At 42.1% G+C, this 18,936-nt stretch overlaps 1 protein-coding gene across 1 annotated transcript in view; it reads right to left on the bottom strand.

Annotated features, from left to right (window-relative positions):
* Window positions 1–17,860, bottom strand: part of CFAP206 (cilia and flagella associated protein 206) — a 31,262-nt gene extending 13,402 nt beyond the window's left edge. Inside the window, exons 1-8 of the mRNA XM_075862124.1 lie at window positions 17,757–17,860; window positions 17,506–17,614; window positions 16,456–16,539; window positions 14,451–14,541; window positions 8,922–9,110; window positions 8,467–8,625; window positions 5,991–6,199; window positions 1,946–2,065 (exon numbers count right to left, since the gene is read on the bottom strand). Of these exons, the coding sequence (XP_075718239.1) occupies window positions 1,946–2,065; window positions 5,991–6,199; window positions 8,467–8,625; window positions 8,922–9,110; window positions 14,451–14,541; window positions 16,456–16,539; window positions 17,506–17,613 (960 nt within the window). The 5' untranslated portion in view covers window position 17,614; window positions 17,757–17,860. The remainder of the gene's footprint in view (window positions 1–1,945; window positions 2,066–5,990; window positions 6,200–8,466; window positions 8,626–8,921; window positions 9,111–14,450; window positions 14,542–16,455; window positions 16,540–17,505; window positions 17,615–17,756) is intronic.
* Window positions 17,861–18,936: the final 1,076 nt, after the last annotated feature.

The following is an 18,936-nucleotide window of genomic DNA, read 5'->3' as shown; positions in this document are numbered from 1 at the left end:
AACGTGAACGGGATAAAAAATAAACCAAAAAAAAGATTCCGATAATCTCTTTTTCCTATATTCACGGCGTGAAAAAATTTTTTTTACCCCCAAACTGTGGGGGAAAAAATATACTATTTCTCTCGCATAAAACAAGGCCTCATACAGCCACGTCAATGAAAAAATAAAAAAGTTATGGCTGCTGAAACGCAGAGAGGCAAAAACAGAAAATTGAGCTGGTCATTAAGGTCTTTTCAGGCCCGGTCATTAAGGGGTTAAAGGGGGTTGTCTCACGAAGAAAACTCCTTTTTAAATAGAAGTCAGCCTGGCTTCTCTAAACCTGATGATCATCTGTATGCTGCATCTGACCCCTGCAGGGGAAATTTAGCATTACATGCCAGCCATTCATATCAATGGCTGACCATGTTTGCATCGGTAGGCTGAATCCACCAGGGAGGCTCTCCTTCCATATGCCCTTAGAGCATGGCATATGGACAGGGGTTGTTTTCATAAGACAAACACTTAAATAGGACCTTTCAATAGGTCATAAGTTGAACTGGTTAACCGACCTGAATAGCGCCGTCTCCCTGATCCCAGCCCTGTTTTTTTTTTCCTAGTACCTCCCATTCCAGTGATATGGCGCACTGTTGTGTTTGCTCCTTTTATGCTAATCTGCTGTAGTTAGCCAACAGGGTGGAGCTTAACTTCCCTGCTTTGGATGTTGACCAATCAGCGCGAGGCAGCTTGATGCTAGTTCATGTGAATATTATTTTTGGGTAACTGCAACTACTGTCAGTTTAATATCTTCAAATTTAAATGCTTATTTGGTATCTATATAAGAGATTTATAACTCCAAATACAGTTCATCTATTATATCTGCCTGCCCCCCTCCCCCATTAGCTGTACTAATTTTCAGAGTTGTATTGTTTCCTGCTGCAGGAAAAATGAAGTATAGCAGCTATCCAGGGATTAGAAAACCTATACAGGGCTCTTATACTTACATGAAACATATTAGAATACGGAACACAGTGCTCAAGGACTATTGCAGTCCGGGTGTTTTTCACGAGTCAGGAAATATTATAAATTAGATTCTAATTTATAATATTTCCCATTGCTGGTCACTAGATGGAGCTATTCCCAAAATTGCAGCATTGCAAAATTGGGTAAAAAGCCCTCGCTCTAGTGAGCTTTCAGCATCCCCCCCTCCTTTATCCTGGCTAGTGCCGGGATAAACGAGGGGTTTGAACGGTGTAACCTCCTACACTGTGTGTCGCCATTTTTTGAGCTAACACACAGTGTAGTAGGTTTACATACAGTAGTAAACGTACACAAACACGAACATACATTGAAATCTCTTACCTGCTCCTGCCGCCGCGGCTCCCTCCGGCCCGTCCGCTCCGTCTGCTGCCGCTGGTCCAAGTGCACAAGTCCGGAAGCCGCAATCTTACTGTCCGACCGCGACTTCCGGTCCACAGGAAAATGGCGCCGGACGGCGCCAATTTCAAATTGGACTGTGTGGGAGCGGCGCATGCGCAGTTCCCACACAGACGGCGTACACAGAAGTGGATGGGATGGGAGCCGTTCGCAGTCCCTATGGGACTGTGGCTGCCGTATTCCATGTCTGTATGTGTCGTTAATCGACACATACAGAAATGGAACAAAAAATGGCAGCCCCCATAGGGAAGAAAAAGTGTAAAAATAAGAAAAAAGTAAAACACAAAACACACAAATAAATATAAACGTTTTTAATAAAGCACTAACATCTTTAACATATGAAAAAAAAAATTGTGATGACACTGTTCCTTTAAGACAATATTAGAGATACTGTGTAGAAAGTCTGGCTAAATGTGAGGAGTATTTTTTTTACTTGCAGTCATCTAAATAAAACAATGCATTTGGGAAAATGGAACCTATTATACATTGTGTGTACATTTGTTTAGATAGAAAGTCAATGGTTTCTACTTACGTAGACCTGTGCAGTTGGAATTGCGGTCTTTGATTGGACCGTGCCTCTTAATTGTTCCATCTGTGCTCCGTACTGCTTATCCATCGTTTCCAGTTGTTGCGCACAAGTGTGGACATCTGACTACAAAACAGTAGATCAAAAAAATATAAAAATAATTAATAATTAATTTTTTTAAAGGACATCCCCTTCAAACTGATATTTTTGTACAAATCCTATTGAAAATATATAATAAATAAATGTTGCTTCATCAGGGTTATTTTCTTTAAATATTAAGTCTATTTATATATCGCAATCATAATGTTGAATGATAAATATTCATTTGGGACTCGGTTCCTATCCAGCCACTTTCTATAGTAATTATGTCACAATTGTCTTTATTTATAAGTGGTGTACAATCATTATGACTTTACCACAAATGAAGATATAGGCTATTGTGACATCATCCCAATAAAACAAAGCTTAGAAATAAAGACTCAGAATTTTGCAACATCGTAACCATACATCACAGCCTAGAAATAAAGACAAACAATATTGTGACATCATCACAGCTTTAACATGAAGGCACGAGATATTTAAAAACATTGGGAGTCGTCTGACGTGCAGGGATTTTGATATGGGGACCTGAATGAGAAGGTGGCTCTAAATGCTGATGATCTCCTGATGTTCTTAGGGGACTGTCCAATCTCGCTGAATGGAGCGATGCCTAGAATTAATGCGTTTAGCAGACTGTCTGGACTTACCATTAATTGGGACAAGTCATCCCTAATTGACTATAGGTCGTAGCCCAGATGCCCTTTCAGCTTACAAGTCTTCACTTTGTGATTTGGAAGGAGAGAGGTCACCTCTTTGAGGAGGGTCAATTTCAGTCCTTTCAACAATTTCTGCAAGACCTTGCTTTACCCCGCAGTAGTTTTTACCAGTATTTGCAACTTCGTCATGCATATCAGAGGCAGGAGAGGATATTGCATATACAACCTGCGCGACACAATTCTAGACCAGGGGGTGCTAGAAGGTGGTGATAACCCTGGATTACAGATGTCTTTTGGAAGCACATCATAAGAGACAACCTAATGCCCTAAAATGGGTTGTGGATGTAGGACTGCTATCAGATGATCAGTGGGTTAGCATTATTCAGGCCACCCCTAGGCTCTTCCTTAGTGAAGTTCATCGAGCATCTCATCTCATCTATTTATGCTACATAGAGTATATAGAACCCTGGTGTAGTAAGAAGGCTTATTGGTCAGACACTCTTGTGTGATAAATATAGTTCCCCTGAGGTGGATTTGCTATATGTTATATACACCTATATTGAAGCAGATATAGAATCATACAAAATATGATAGAAAAGTACACATTTTATTGTTCAATGATTAAAAATACACGTACAAAAAATTATCATTAAAAAATGATCATGGAGCAAAGATGGGTCACAGTTATCGACCAGACCCAAACCAGTCAAAGGTTTCAATGACCTACCATGAAAACATATATACATATAATATATACATATAATGAAATGTAAGGACAAAGTAAGTTCATAAAGTATTTCAATATGGGAAGAAAATAGTACAGAATACAAGCGTGTATCAGACAAGTAGCTACCAAACGTGTGTGGATTACACTCATAAGTGAGGAACTGACATATGTATGCATTGTTGCTTACCCATAAATGGGAAAGTATAGTATTGACAGGCTGGTGCCCTCCTGACGCGCATTTCAGCATCTCAAGTCTTCGGTAGGTCGGCCCAAGACTGAGACAATATTGCCTGCTCAATAGGCATCATGTGACGGTTGTTAGGTAGATCTGCGGGCTATTCCAGGGCTGTTGAGCTAGTCTCATGCTCCTTTATGTTATACATATTAACATTATTTTTTAGCTGATAATATAGATATTAATGTAAAAAGTGCCACTTTCCCGTGCAGCCTGAGACTACCCTTGTTCTTCTAAGAGTGGCCAAAATTCTGCAAATTTTCTATTCTCCCTTTATAGGCTCAAGAAGACTTCAGTGCACATTTTTCAGTTCCTGCATTATTATATTGTGCTTCTTGTATACTTTACGTTCCCCATGGTAACTGAGAAAGGGGTGAGGGGAAAATGGATGTTTTGTTGTTGTACTTGTTGTGAAAAAAATAAATAAAAAAAAAAAAAAAAAAAGAATAAAAGACAAATGCTATTGTGAAATGATCACAATAAATCACAGCCTTACGAGAAAGAAAAGCCCTATTGTGACAACATCACAATAAAACACAGCATTGCACTAAAGACAACATTTTGTGACATCATCCCAATAGAACAAAGCCAAGAAATACTGACAAACCAAATACTGACAAACTTTACTATGACATAATCAGAAAAACATATTCTGGGAATAAAATTTTTGAATGTTTGGGGATTCAGGTTAGTGCATTCATTTTTTACTAGGAATCTCTTAATATTACTCCACTTCTATGTAGGCGCTAATTAATAAAAATTGCGTTGTGCTAGTTGCCTCTTAGGATACTGATGTCACTATTGTGACATCACCAGAATAGAACAAAGACAATGAAAACAGATAAACCCTATTCTGACATCATTAAAATAGAACATAGCCTAGGTTAAAAGACAAATACTATTGTGACATCATAATAGAATATATCCTTTATTGTGACATCACATAGAGCACAGTTTAGGAATTCAGACATCACAATTTTGAAATGATGTGACATCATCACTATAGGTCACAGCCTAGGGACTAAGACAATGCTATCATGACATTATCACAATAGATCACAGTCTAGAAATAAAAGCAAACTTTATTGTGAAATTATCACAATATAACATATCATAAGGCTGAACACAAACCATATTGTGGAATCAATGTAAAATTTGGACCACTACAAACCCTACTGGTTGTGCTAGTATATAGAGCATAATGGAGCCCACTCCTGGCATTAGGTCGCTTCACCACAACACCCATCCTGGGGCAGTATGGCTCAGCACTTGCGTGTCCCTTCCTTCCCATTCACTGCAGGAGGGAATGGTCAGTTCTATAATCGTTCCTTCCTGAGGCCCCATGCACACAAACGTATTTTTTTCCTCCCGTAAATACGAGTCCATTGTCACGCGTATTCTACCCGTATTCCACCAGTATTTACGGACCCGTGCCCGTAAATACGGGTCCGGTGTCACCAGTATTCCACACGTATTTACGGACCCGTTTTCTCTGCACTAAATCGGCAGCCCCTTCTCTCTATCAATCAGGATAGAGAGAAGGGGCAGCCCTTTTGGGCAGAGTTTCCGCAGCGTTTGAAAGTAAAAAAAAAAGTTCATACATACCCTGGCCGTTGTCTTGGTGATGCGTCCCTCTTTTGACATCCAGTCCGACCTCCCTGGATGATGCGGCAGTCCATGTGACCGCTGCAGCATGTGATGGGCTGCAGTGGTCACATGGGATAAAACGTCATCCTGGGAGGCCGGACTGGAGGAAGAAGAAGAGGAGTTCTGGGTAAGTTAACTTTTAATACTATTAATTCCAGCGATAGTCACTGTCCCGGGTGCTGAAAGAGTTACTGCCGATCAGTTAACTCTTTCAGCACCCTGGACAGTGACTATCCCCTGACGTCGCCTAGCAACGCTCCCGTAATTACGGGTGCACACACGTAGCCACCCGTATTTACGGGAGCCCCATAGACTTCTATAGGCCTGCCCGTGCCGTTATTACGGCCTGAAATAGGACATGTTCTATATTTTCCAACGGCACGGGCACCTTCCCGTAAGCATACGGGAAGGTACCCTTGGCCAATAGAAGTCTATGGGCCCGTAATTACGGGCGTTTTTACGTTCGTGTGCATGAGGCCTTAGTTTTCTAATACTGCTGTGACTGTTCTGCTCTTGAGGGGAAGACACCTATATGAATCCCACAGCTTCATTGGGGTGTTTGCTTTTCCTTCTTTTATGGCAATTTTCTAACACCTATCTTATGGGAAATATAGGAAAAAATGTATTTCTATTACACTTGCTGGAAGTTATTTACTTGGTCTTCCTACTCAAATTTCACTTTCTTACCAGTATAATATTTAAAAGAGCCTCATGCTGCCTTGCATTGAAAAGTGCTTCTTTCAGCTGGTTTAGGTTGAGCAGATTGGCTTTCTGTCGTTTACCATCCATTTCTTCTATGAGAGCAGTGTACTTATATATCATCTCACGAGAAGACTGAAGTTCTGAATCAATATGCTTTATGGTTGCTGGTATGGCCTCTTTTAAAATAGTTGGCACTGCCAAGATAATAACAAGCAGGATGTAAATATGTAAAAGTTATATGGCTTAATAAGTAAGAACGGCACTACATAAGACTTGTCATTCATTTGTGTAGTGTATGTGACACATTTACTACATTTTTGCAGTTTATTATGAAGGTCTCTATTATAACAAAACAGGCACAAGCTCCAAGTCTGGTCTTAGGCTGCGTTCACATCTGCGTTGTGGCTTCCGTTCTAGCGTATCCGTCAGAGGACCACAAGAACTGAAGTTAAGGTTTCCGTAAAAAAATCTGATGATTTTAATGGGTTTTATTTTTGAATCAGCTGTGTTCAGTTAGGCTCCGTATGGTCAGGTTTCCGTTTTTTTGACAGAAGAAATACCGTAGCCTGCTGCGCTATTGTTTCCATCAAAAACGACAAAAACCTGATGGAAAGGAGATTTCCGGGTTCTTTTAAAATTGAAGTCAATGGATGATGGATACAAACTGATATGTCATCCGTTTGTATTAGTTTTGCATTATGTTTAACAGATCCATTTTTTTCTGCACATGAGCAGACTAAAAATAAAAGCAAGAAAGATGCAAAGATAAAAACAGATCCGTTATAACTGATGACAAAACTGACACAAACTCAGATCCAGTAAACTAATCCATCAAAAACAAACATTTTACTTTCCGTTGCATTCAGTCCGGCATCAGTCAGTCTGTCCGTTTTTTTTTTCATTTCAACGGATCCGCTAAAACGTATGCCACAACGCAGATGTGAACGAAGCCTTACCTATTGCACATATGCTCTAGTCTTGTATAGTCATTTGCCCTACTACTATCTTAACCAACATCCTCAATCCATCTGTACAAGCATGTTAATTATATGGAATGAGAAAGATAAGCGGCTGCGAGATACCTCTGGTACTATTTTTCTTTGCAAAAACAAATGTTTGGATAGGTGTGAGAGGTCAGGTCAAGCGGGATTACCAGCATGATATATGACTAAAAATATTAGGTATATAGCCATTCTGTGTTTGGCTAGGGCTCCATGGCAGATTTTGCATATAGGGAACCATATGAGGTTGTGCGGCAGTCGTGGTAGCCCACGATTTTAGCTTTGAACATCTAGTTGTAGACATTGATGTCTCATACCAACAAAACAGTGTAACCTCCTTTTGAGGAATCGAATGCCTTAACCAGCTTTAAAAAGCATCTTCATATAAAGTAGACTAGACATTAGACATTAGTCTAGTGTGTATGGGGGAGGGGGGGTAGCCATGACATCCTTGGTTTCCCTGGGAAATCATTGCTGCCCAAAGTGTCTGACTACAGCTTAAACCCCTGTTCCCTATGGCCGTAAACATGCATGCTTCTGGTGAAGACGTCTGAGTATCTAATAGTCAGCTATATTATGTGTATAGCCAGTGTAACGTCCGTGGTCGCTGACCACGAACACCTCCCATCCTGCCCACGCCTTTCTCTCCAGAGATGCTAGCAAATGCGGCCGTCTTGTTCCGCAGTGACCACTAGGGTGCGCGCGCGAGCGCAGTCCAACCTTAAAGAGCCAGAGCGCACAGGTGTGAGATTGAGCTGATTGCTCCCAGATCACCCTGGACTATAAGAAGGGCCCTACCCCTTCCTGCATTGCCTGAGCGCTGTTTGTACCTACCCGTGTCTGTCTTTGAAAACGGTCCCTTGTGTGTTTTTAAGTTCCAGTGTTCCCGTTCCTGCTACCTGTGCTACCGTGTTCCTGTGCTGTACAGTGTTGGAGTGTGTTGACTACTGCACCCGCTGTGTTTCATCGCACCTGTTGTCTGAGTTCCATCTGAGCCTAAACCATCGCTACTGTCTGAATTGCCACAGGTACCGTATCCGAACTATAGACATTGACTTTGTACCCTGTTTGGCCAGCTGCTATACCACTACGGCGGTACGGCCCAGTGGGTCCACACCCCCGTTGTGACAGCCAGCAATAATTTTACATCTGCTACACAACGATAAATCTGCCTTATTGTGTTTGCATTGAAAACAAAGTGTTGATTTGCATTAAGTAATACTGTTTAAAATGTAAAGCCAGGGTTTCACGTTATGTTTCAGAAGTGAGTTGATAAAAAGCAAGAGGAAAAAAGGAAGTGCCTTGATCATTGTACGCTATTTACCCATCCTGACATACTTTATTTTGACATACCTTTTTTTCTCTTATTTTTTATTTATTCCAATTTTTTAATACAATATAAACCCTTACAAATCATTTACCACCCATTCCCAAGTACCCTCCTACCATGACATACTTACAGTCATCAATACCCTCTCCACCTTTACCACAGTCTTTGTTGAACAATCGGATCCCAGTTACAATCATGGTCAGCTCTTTCAGTTGTCGCTCTTTGTCTTTCTTAACAAGAGCGAGAAAGGTACCGAGCTCCGTGTGTGGAAAAACACTCTGAAGGGCAGCTAGGAATACATAAAGAAACATCATATTATGTTCTATGGTCAAACCAAAGGAACAAATTATATCAAAATACGTTATGTTCCGGCAATATGCTCACGGACTGCCTTGTTACTGGATTTTAACTCAAAGTCAACTTTATCTAGCCCGGTCTTATGTCCATTACTGCATTTTGGAGACGCACTGATAACAGTGAACTAATGGTGCCCCTATACAGTCTTCTAAAGAGCCAAACAAATGGTTGGAAAATAGCTTTGGTTTTCCATGGCTCTTTACAGTTATGAACTGTTGTTCTACTTACCTGTAGCTTCTCTGACAACCTTGATATCAGTAGGTGACCCAAGACCAGATCTCAGTAGAACATAGCTGACAATTTTCCGATAAAGGCTTTCTAACTCCTCAGCCGTGCGCGCTCGACTGTCAGTGATTTCTCTGCTCACTGGTGCCAGTCTTGATTCCAGCACACGATGATGTTCATCAAGAAATTCACCTGCAAAGGAAGTGGCCACATTGGTACGGATACGTCATTTAAATCGCACTAAACACCTATCTGCCTTTGTTCAATAAAATGTATATGTAATGTCAGGAAAAAAAATGTTTTTCTATCTGCATCATAAAGTACCACACTTCATTTAAAGGGTCCCATCTCATAAAGTGATGGCATATCACCCCCACCGATGGTAAAATCGGTGGGGGTCCGACCTTGGGGTCCCCCACCAATCCTGAGATAAAGGGGGCTGCAGCACTGCTATTGTGCTGCATCTCCTTGAAAGTTTTCAGTGCTCAGCGGTGCTTCAGTTGAATGGGGTCGTGCTGAAGTTCCTTGTACATTGGGTGACCAAGAGGACCACTGTGCAGGGAAAAACAGTGAAGTGGTCACTGCGACCCCTTCATTCTCAATATTGGTGGGGGTCAAACTCCCACAAAACAGAAAGTGATAGCATATCCTAGCAATATGTCATCACTTTAGAATATGGGCATCACCCTTCAATTTTTCTTCACTTTGCTTGTAAATCAAAGAGAGAGGAAATTGTTTGTATCAGATTAAATTGTACAGTTATAGAAAAAAATACAGAAAACCTACAACTATTGTTAAATAAGCTGCTGGAGCACATATACATAAGTAAGGCTGCGTTCACATCTGCGTCAGGGCTCCGTTCCGTAGGAGCTTTCCGTCGGAACGGAGCCCTGACTGACACAAACGGAAACCAGAGGTTTTTTATTTCAATGGTGACGGATCCGGTGCCAATGGTTTCAATTTGTCTCCGTTGTGACCCGTCGTTTTGAAAGGGAAACAGGCAAAACCACATTCGATTGCTGGAATTCAGAATCTATTTTGTTAAATAAAATGTTTCTGGAGTGTTTGTGAATTGCTTTATTTAAAGTGCTGCATTTTTGTAACATATGATATGGAATTTTGTTCCTTCAGTTAGAAACGGAGATCTCAGAGACTGCAGGTTGTGTATAAGGACATACTGTATAAAGTAATCCCTATAAAACCAATACATCCATAGAGGTAAGCTCAGGTGTAAGGCAACAGCGCAGTACTGCAGGGGCAATATTTGAGAAAAGAAGCAGCACTTCAACTGCCCTGTTCAATATAGGGAGATGTGTAACTGGAAGAGACAGTAGTATTACAGAGTAACCTAAGCCTTAGGGTCTAGTCTCTCACACGGTCATATCACAGTTTTTCCATGAACTGTGCAACAAACGTCATTTAACTTCGATACTGTGAATCCCCCAACGGTTCGATACCGTTATTTCATGTATGTCGATACTTAGCTGCGCAGCAGCACAGCTAAGCATAGTTACACATGAATGTATGAGAGCAGGGCTGCGGCTGTGTGATAGTCATTGCCGCGCTCCTGACAAGTGTGCGCCGTCAGGATGATGTGATGCGGCCGGTACTGCACTAATGATCGCCGGCAATGAAGACAGAACATGGCGGGCGCACTGCAAAACACCCCCATGTTCTGTCCTCAATGCCTGAACCGCCGCTCAATAGTGCAGCGACGGTCGCATCACTTCATGCGGACCGCGCACGCACTTAATGTCAGGAGCGGGGCAATGGCTGTATTACAAAGCTCTATAACGGCAGAGATCAGAGAAACCTCTCATCTCCGCCATTATTACCCTGAATGCTGCGATCACAGCTGACTGCAGCATTCAGGAGAAAATCAGAAGGGGGGGGATGCCCCTTGGATTGTGTCACAGGGAACTCCTGTGACGTGATTGAGGGACATACCATATATGGGCAGACAGCCCAGGGTCCATTGAAGGACCCCAGGGCTGTCTTACCATATTTCCTGTTGTTAGGGCATACTTTGGTATGTCCTAACAACTGCCTGTGTACTATCCGTACACAGGCTAATGTACTGGCATATAGATATATGCCAGTACATTAAAGTTTAAAAATAAAGTAAAAACATAAAGTAATATTAAATTTTAAAAAAATACACATACACTTTTTTTTACAATAAACATTAAAATAAGTCCCAATACATAAAATACACATATTCGGTATTGGCGCGACCATAATAACCTTCACAACAATTTTTTTGCATCATTTATGATGTGTGCGCTGTAAAAAAATAAAATAACTGCTTTCATTCACTTATTAATGTGAGGCACGAGGTGTGATGAATGTGCCATGTCCATCAGAGTAATAGTAATTAACCCCATCATGTACCTTACACATTAACCCCATCATGTACCTTACACATTAACCCATTATGACTGAGAAACATGATGGGGTTAATTACTATTAATGTCAGGCACATTCAAAATTCATCACACCTCGTACCTCACATCACAAAATGGAAGAACTTTTTTTTATTTTTATTACTGTTGGAGAAGTATTGTTTTGGTATCGAACCACAATACTACACAAAGTATCGGTATCGAAGTCCAAATTCTGGTATTGTGATATCCCTAGAGTGTAGACCAGGGGACTCAAGCACGCGGCCCGCAGGCCGCATGCGGCCCCTGGGGCTGTCATCTGCGGCCCGCGGGACACAGAGCCGCTAGTATCGGCTCTGCTCTGAGACTCTGGAATTCCCGGACATCGCCGTCCACATATGAACAGCGATGTCTGGGACTTCCCCAGAGCCGGAGTCCCGTGCAGAGCGCTAGTATCGGCTCTGCTCCGGGACTCTGTGCAATTCCCTGACATCGCTGTCCATATATGGACAGTGTATCAGGGTCTTCCCCAGAGCAGAGTCCCTGTGACACGATTGAGGGACATACCATATATGGGCAGACAGCACAGGGTTCATTGAAGGACCCCAGGGCTGTCTTACCATATTTCCTGTTGTTAGGGCATACTTTGGTATGTCCTAACAACTGCCTGTGTACTATCTGTACACAGAGGGCACTGCGGCAGCATCCACAGAGGGCACTGCGGCAGCATCCACAGAGGGCACTGCGGCACTATCTACAGAGGGCACTGCGGCACTATCTACAGAGGGCACTGTGGCAGCATCTACAGAGGGCACTGTGGCAGCATCTACAGAGGGCACTGTGGCAGCATCTACAGAGGGCACTGTGGCAGCATCTACAGAGGGCACTGTGGCAGCATCTACAGAGGGCACTGTGGCAGCATCTACAGAGGGCACTGTGGCAGCATCTACAGAGGGCACTGTGGCAGCATCTACAGAGGGCACTGTGGCACTATCTAAAAAGGGGCTGCCCAATCTTGACATGTGTGTCTGCCAAACGCTGCCAACTGAGCCGCCGGACTGCATTAAGCGACACTTAGGCTTTATTCAGACGAACGTAAAATACGCGCGTGCAACGCGCGTAATTTTCACGTGCGTTGCCCGGACCTATATTAGTCTATGGGGCCGTGCAGACATGTGCGTGGTTTTTGCGCAGCGTTGCTCCGTTGCCAAAAAGGCACGACATGTCCGTTGATTCAGCGTTTTCAACGCATCACACACCCATTGAAGTCAATGGGTGCGTGAAAACAACGCAGGGCACACGGAAGCACCGCCGTACGCACAGCGTTTTTCACGCAACACTTGTTAAGTCTATGTAAATGAGTTGAGCAGACTAGACAAAACAACTACAAACCAGGAAGTGGCTTTTCACTTTCTGAGCACATGCGCACAGTTTAAACTGACATCTGCAGCAATAGTAGTTTTTTAACCTGTAAAACCACCCAAAAACAACAAACACGGGCCAAAGTGTGCGGTAACGTGAAATCTTGATGCGAACATGTGCTCACAGCAAGCAGGTGTTGGAGAAGGTGTCTTTTTGTAGGCTGCCCTCTCCATTACTCCACCCTCCGTTGTTTTGACGCGCGTAAAAAACGCATGCCATACGCGTTAAATACGCTATCACGCTGCCCAAACGGATGCCACACGCAACTCCAACGCAACCGAAACGGCGCGTTTTTCACGCGCGCAAAAACGCAAAGTTCGTGTGAATCCAGCCTTAAACTGGAAAACTGGATTGTTGAAATAGGCACGTGGAGAAATATCTCAAATTTTAAATCTAGCGGTATTATTATATTAATGTAGTATTAATTTTATAGTAATGTAATATTATTATTATAGTAATATAGTGTTATAGTAGTTCAAATAAGTAATTTATTAACAATAATTTTGTATTGTATCAAATTTGAAAGTAATGCGGCCCGTCAACTTCCCATTTTTTCTATATGCGGCCCACTTACCCGGCCGAGTTTGAGACCCCTGGTGTAGACCTTCATAGTCCAATATTAGCATGAATGTTACATCTGAATCAACATCAGACTTTATCCTAAACTATTCCCAAGTTATTGTACAAACTCACAGCTGATCTTTCTGTTGAAATTCTTTAAATATATGAATATATATCAATAACACAAAATTAAGCCAAAGCAAAAAATATATAATTCATCTAACTTAGTGTGAGAGAGATATATATATATATATAGCCATTGGTTGTCCTTCCTTGGACCACTTTTGGTCGGTACTAACCAATGCATACCAGGAACACCCCACAAGATCTACCGTTTTGGAGATCCTCTGACCCAGTCTTCTAAACATCACAATTTGGCCCTTGTCACTCACCTTACACTTTCCATTTTTCCTGCTTCCAACCCATCAACTTCAAGAACGGACTGTTCACTCGCCGTCTAATATATCCCACCCCATCTACAGGTGCCATTATAATGAGTTAATCAATGCTATTCACTTCACTTGTCAGTGGTTTTAATGTTATGGCTGATCGGTGTGTATATACAATATATGGACAAATGTATTGGGACACACCTCTTAATCATTAAATCAGGTGTTTCATTCAGTCTCATTGCCACAGTTTTAAATAATCCAGCACCTAGCCATGCAGTCTGCCTTTACAGACATTTGTGAAAGAATGGGTCGTAAAGAGCTCACTGAATTCCAGCGGGATAAGCCCTGTTCACACAGAGTTATTTGCAGGCCGTCTTTTCGCAAAAACGCCATGAAAAACGCTTTCTCTGCCTCCCATTGATGTCAATAGGAGGTCAGAGACGTAAACGCCCGAAGATAGGGCATGTCGCTTCTTTCTCCCGTGAGCTGGTTTTACCGCTCGCGGGAAAAAAATGCCTCCGCCTCCCATTGAAATCCGTGTAAGGCGTTTTTTGGCGCATTTTCGGATGCAGTTTCCGCGTCAAAAAACTCAGTGTGAACATACTGTAATTGGATGCCACTGTTGCAACAAGTCAGTATGTGAAATTTCTTCCCTTCTAGATAGTCCACTATCAACTGTGAGTGATACTATTGTAAAGTGGAAGCTTTTAGGGACCACAGACAAAGTGGCAGTTTATTAAAATGATTCCCAACGCTGCATCATGTGTTCATTTTACCTCTGGTTGTATAATTCATGTCAAAATACACTTGCATCTTTATTGTTTCCAGGGAAGGGCTCTTTGTGTCAAGTAGTCTATCCACGCAAAGCTTGAAACAAACAATATATAATTTACTGAACAAAAACAAGCAGAAATTCAATAAAACACAAGGGAATTTATTTCCTTCCAATTGATCAACACATTTCTTTTTTGTAGTACTATGTTAGGGATTGCTTTTTTCAAAGGCAGAGGGAAGAAGTAAGCTGTTCCCAAAGGATCACTTTATCCTTCACACCTTGGTTGGTAGCCACTTGTGTTTCTAACACCTCTTACACACGACCGAGATCGGGCCGTAAAAAACGGTCCACGTGTCGGCCGGATTTCCGTACTGAACAGAATGATAAAGTACGAAACAGCAGTTTCGTGGGGAGGCAGCGGCTCCGAGCATCATAAATGTATATGATGCCAGGAGTCCCGTTCACCTGTACCGTGGTCGGACCGGGCAATCCGGACGAAACACCAACCGTTTTTCATGGCCCAACCTTGGTCGTGTGCAAGAGCTGACAGACGTGCCACCCATATCATGCCATGTTGACCAGGAAAAACGGAATCTGTTCTGATAATGAAAACTTTTCCCACACTGTGAAAGGAACCACAATGACAATGTAAAACTGTTGGGATTCTGTGGAGATTTTATACCCAATTTAATATACGGTAGTTATGAAAGGGTGTATTTACATGGAGCGATTTTGCCGCCGGACAAAAACGTGTGTAGTTTTACCGCGATTTGCCACAATTTTGCAGTTAGCATGGAAACCACAGCAAATCGTGCGAAAAAAATCATACAGCTTTGCAGTGCGGTTTTTACACGTACGGCAAAAACGCGGCCAAACCGCACCATGTATATACCCAAATACTCCACCATAGTTATATACACAAAGTCATCTGCATCTAATTTTTGGGATATTATTTAATTAATATCCAGTAATATGGGCCTTGCTGTTTCAAACATGCAACATTTCTGTTAATGCGTCAAAGACACAACAGTTACCTTTTAGGCCATGTTCACACGTAGCCTAAACGCTGCAGAATTTATGACACAGAAATTTTCCCAGCACAGACCTCTACCTTACTAGGCACCATAGAGTGTCGATTTCCATTATTACGTACGCAAGATTTCTGGCGTAAATTATAATACATTTGTTGAACCGATATAACCCCACCCCGTTTCCAAAGCCATGCCCCTTTCTACAAAAATTGCAAGGGTGGTGAAAAAAAGGCCAAAGGTCACAAATTTCACCAGAAATTGCGACATTTGGGCCCTTTTGTGATTTTTTTGGTGTAGAAAGGTTGATAAATTAGCCTGTTTTACGATCTGGTATTAATCAGTAAAAATAAATATAGGTGAAACATTCGCTCTAAGGGTATGTTCACACGACAGCGTCCGTAACGGCTGAAATTACGGGGATGTTTTCAGGAGGAAACATCCCCGTAATTTCAGCCGTAACGGCATGTGCAGGCGCTTGAACGCCGCGTCAATTACGGACGTAATTGGCGCTGCTTTTCATTGGAGTCAATGAATAACGGCTCCAATTACGCCCCAAGAAGTGACAGGTCACTTCTTTGACGCGGGCGTCCATTTACGCGCCGTCATTTGACAGCGGCGCGTAAATATACGCCTCGTGTGAACAGACAAATGTCAGCCCATTGCTTTCAATGGGCAGATGTTTGTCAACGTTATCGAGGCACATTTTTCGGACGTAATTCGGGGCAAAAACGCCCGAATTACGTCCGTAATTAGTGCGTGTGAACATACCCTAAGGGGAAGGAGATGGGGGTAGCATATAATGGAATGCAGATTACTGAAAGGCCAGGGAGGATGGGCCCCCTTAACAGTTCTGCTATGGGCCGCACAATTACTTGTTACACCCCTGATGAGCAATGTTGATTATTGATCCACTGACAATTTGTAAATGTGAAGACTATCGGGTGCAGGATTACACATTTTAGGCTCACATGTTACCTTGATAAGCTTCTGTACGTCATCCTTTGTCAGAGTTCGATCCACATTAAATCCATTTCTGGGATCTAAAACTATAGCTTTCACCTGAGATATAAAGTAAAAAGTGAAAACACACCACAACAATTATTTAAGTAGAATAATTGGATTTTAGTATGTTTTTGACACTTGTCAATTGAAAAAGCTAAAATGTTATTTATGTTAGGTCTTGCTTTTCAAGAGGTGCCATGTCACATTTTTGTTACCTATGCATATTAGGCTAGGTGTACATAACCTTCAGGAGATCTGTTCTGCCGTATGTCTTTTCAGGTAAAAAAAACACAAAAAAACAGATTGCAGCACAAGGGAGAGGGGACAAAATTTGTTAAGGGAAATTTAGGGAATGTTTCCCCTCTCCCTTGTGCTGTGATCCAAACCTTCTTGTGATCTAAAAAGATCTACCACCTAATACCATGTATATTTAGCTAAAAAGAATATACAGAATTATCATTATGGAGGAGGGAGGGGGCCAAACACACTGCCAATATGCTGGAAATGGTGCTGAAATCAGGAGGGCACTGGCAATAAGGGGAGATATGTGGTTTAAAAAAATAGAAAAAAAACATGACAGGTCCTATTTAAACTCAGTCTTGAGTGTTAGACAACCTACAAGATAAAGTGGGGGGTCATTTAAAAAAACAATGGTGAAAAGTGGTAAATCTATATACACCTGATATATTATTTTATGTTCTCCTTCAGTTGGGGGTTCTGGCGTAAATGAACACAAGCGCCACATTAATAAACTACACCTATGGCTATTCATTTTTGTGTGTGCGCCAGTTCTGGCGGTAATCCAATATACAGTACATGCGCCATGTTCACATACACCACGGATTTGACATTTCAGGTGAAATAAACTTTACTGTTCAGCTTGGCAAAATGACTCTTCTTGTAAACGTTCTCCTATAGCAATGGACTTCAACCTGCAGCTCTCCTGCAAGACTACAACTCCCAGCATGTCATGACAGTCTGAGGCTTGTTCTATTGTCACAATGATTGGTTAATGTCACTTACCACAAATGCTACCATGGTTTCCGATACTGTGTGGCCCTTTGCAGCGCATTCTTGGGCAATTTCTCTTATAATGTTCTTGATAACACTCTCGGCTTGTGTATGCGACATACTGGAGGTAAAACACAGCAGAAGTGGTGAAAACAAGCTCTACAAATGCAGAATATACGGGCAGCCGTACTGTGGGGGACAGTCCGTATTTACTACAGTCCGCTGCCGGGATATAGATGACACGGACACCAGTATATCGGTACCTGGGTTAGAGCGTGGATCTGGTCTCTCACAAGCGCAGGTTGTTTACACTGCCGTCGCCATAGAGACTACGTACAGCGACGCCCAGGGGGCGGGATGTCTCGACGTTCCTAGGTACGTGCATATATGTATGAGAGACTCCACTGTGTAATTCTAAGGGGAAGGAGCTCGTTTAGGATGGGTGTGGTCTATGCAGATACACATATCAGTATGGCGCTGCCCTCACGTTTATCTATAGGCTACTTCAGTAAACCTTTCCATATCTCTAAGGCACTACTAGTTCTGCTTTATACAGATGTTTGTTTTTTTAAACTGGAAATGTCCCAGCCTTTTACTTACTGTATAGTCTGTATTTATAATATTCTAAAAAACAAGACTATTCCACAATCGGGACCACAAAGAGGCGGGGCTTGTGTAGATTTGCATAAAAAGTTCACATTTTTTGGGGCTTTCCCTTTGGTACCGGGGCAGGATTTAACGTGTCCCTCCATTTGGAATTCAGATGTTGGGCGGTATATATAACCTCTCCAAAAGACCACCTCTGTGAGGAGACCGCCACTTTATCCAGACCAAGTTATCGGTGACAGATTTTCAGTGCCATCATATACTATGGATACTGGAGGATCACCCCCTCCAGAAAAAAACTATTTTCAATGCAATTTTTGGGGGTCGTCTCAAAGAGGTTTCATTGTATGTAAATGAGCAGCATATCCTGAAATATTTTGCTTTAGCTTTGTGGTAAAAGGGAAGTTTCAAGAAAACTTTTCTGTTTTTACCGAAACCCAGGGCCATGGTCCATGAGGCGTGGCAGCTGTATCTAGGCACAAAGATAGCCATGCATGTGCACCGTTCTCTATTCTTCCCCCCAGGTATAAGGGAGGTAACAAACAGCCAATCTCCACTGCCCAAATCTTCTTTGCTAGATTTCTGTACTATTTCAACCACAGGAATCGCACATTTTATTCAACATGGAAAGAAACCCTACTCTGTTATCTAAGGAATTGCTGTATTGTCTAAATTTCTACTAAAACTTCGTTCACACATGTCGGGTATTCATAATGCAAATCCGACACATAATTACTTCATGAACTGTGGCAGAAATCCACAGCATTAGGCCGAATTCAGACGAACGTGGGGAAACTCGGACGTGAAAAACAGCCATTTTTCACGTTCGATTTGCCC

This window comes from Rhinoderma darwinii, chromosome 4, assembly GCF_050947455.1.
Source record: "Rhinoderma darwinii isolate aRhiDar2 chromosome 4, aRhiDar2.hap1, whole genome shotgun sequence".
NCBI lineage: Eukaryota > Metazoa > Chordata > Amphibia > Anura > Rhinodermatidae > Rhinoderma > Rhinoderma darwinii.
The sequence above is the reverse complement of the archived record's forward strand: the minus strand, read 5'-3'. Positions and strand labels throughout refer to the sequence as shown.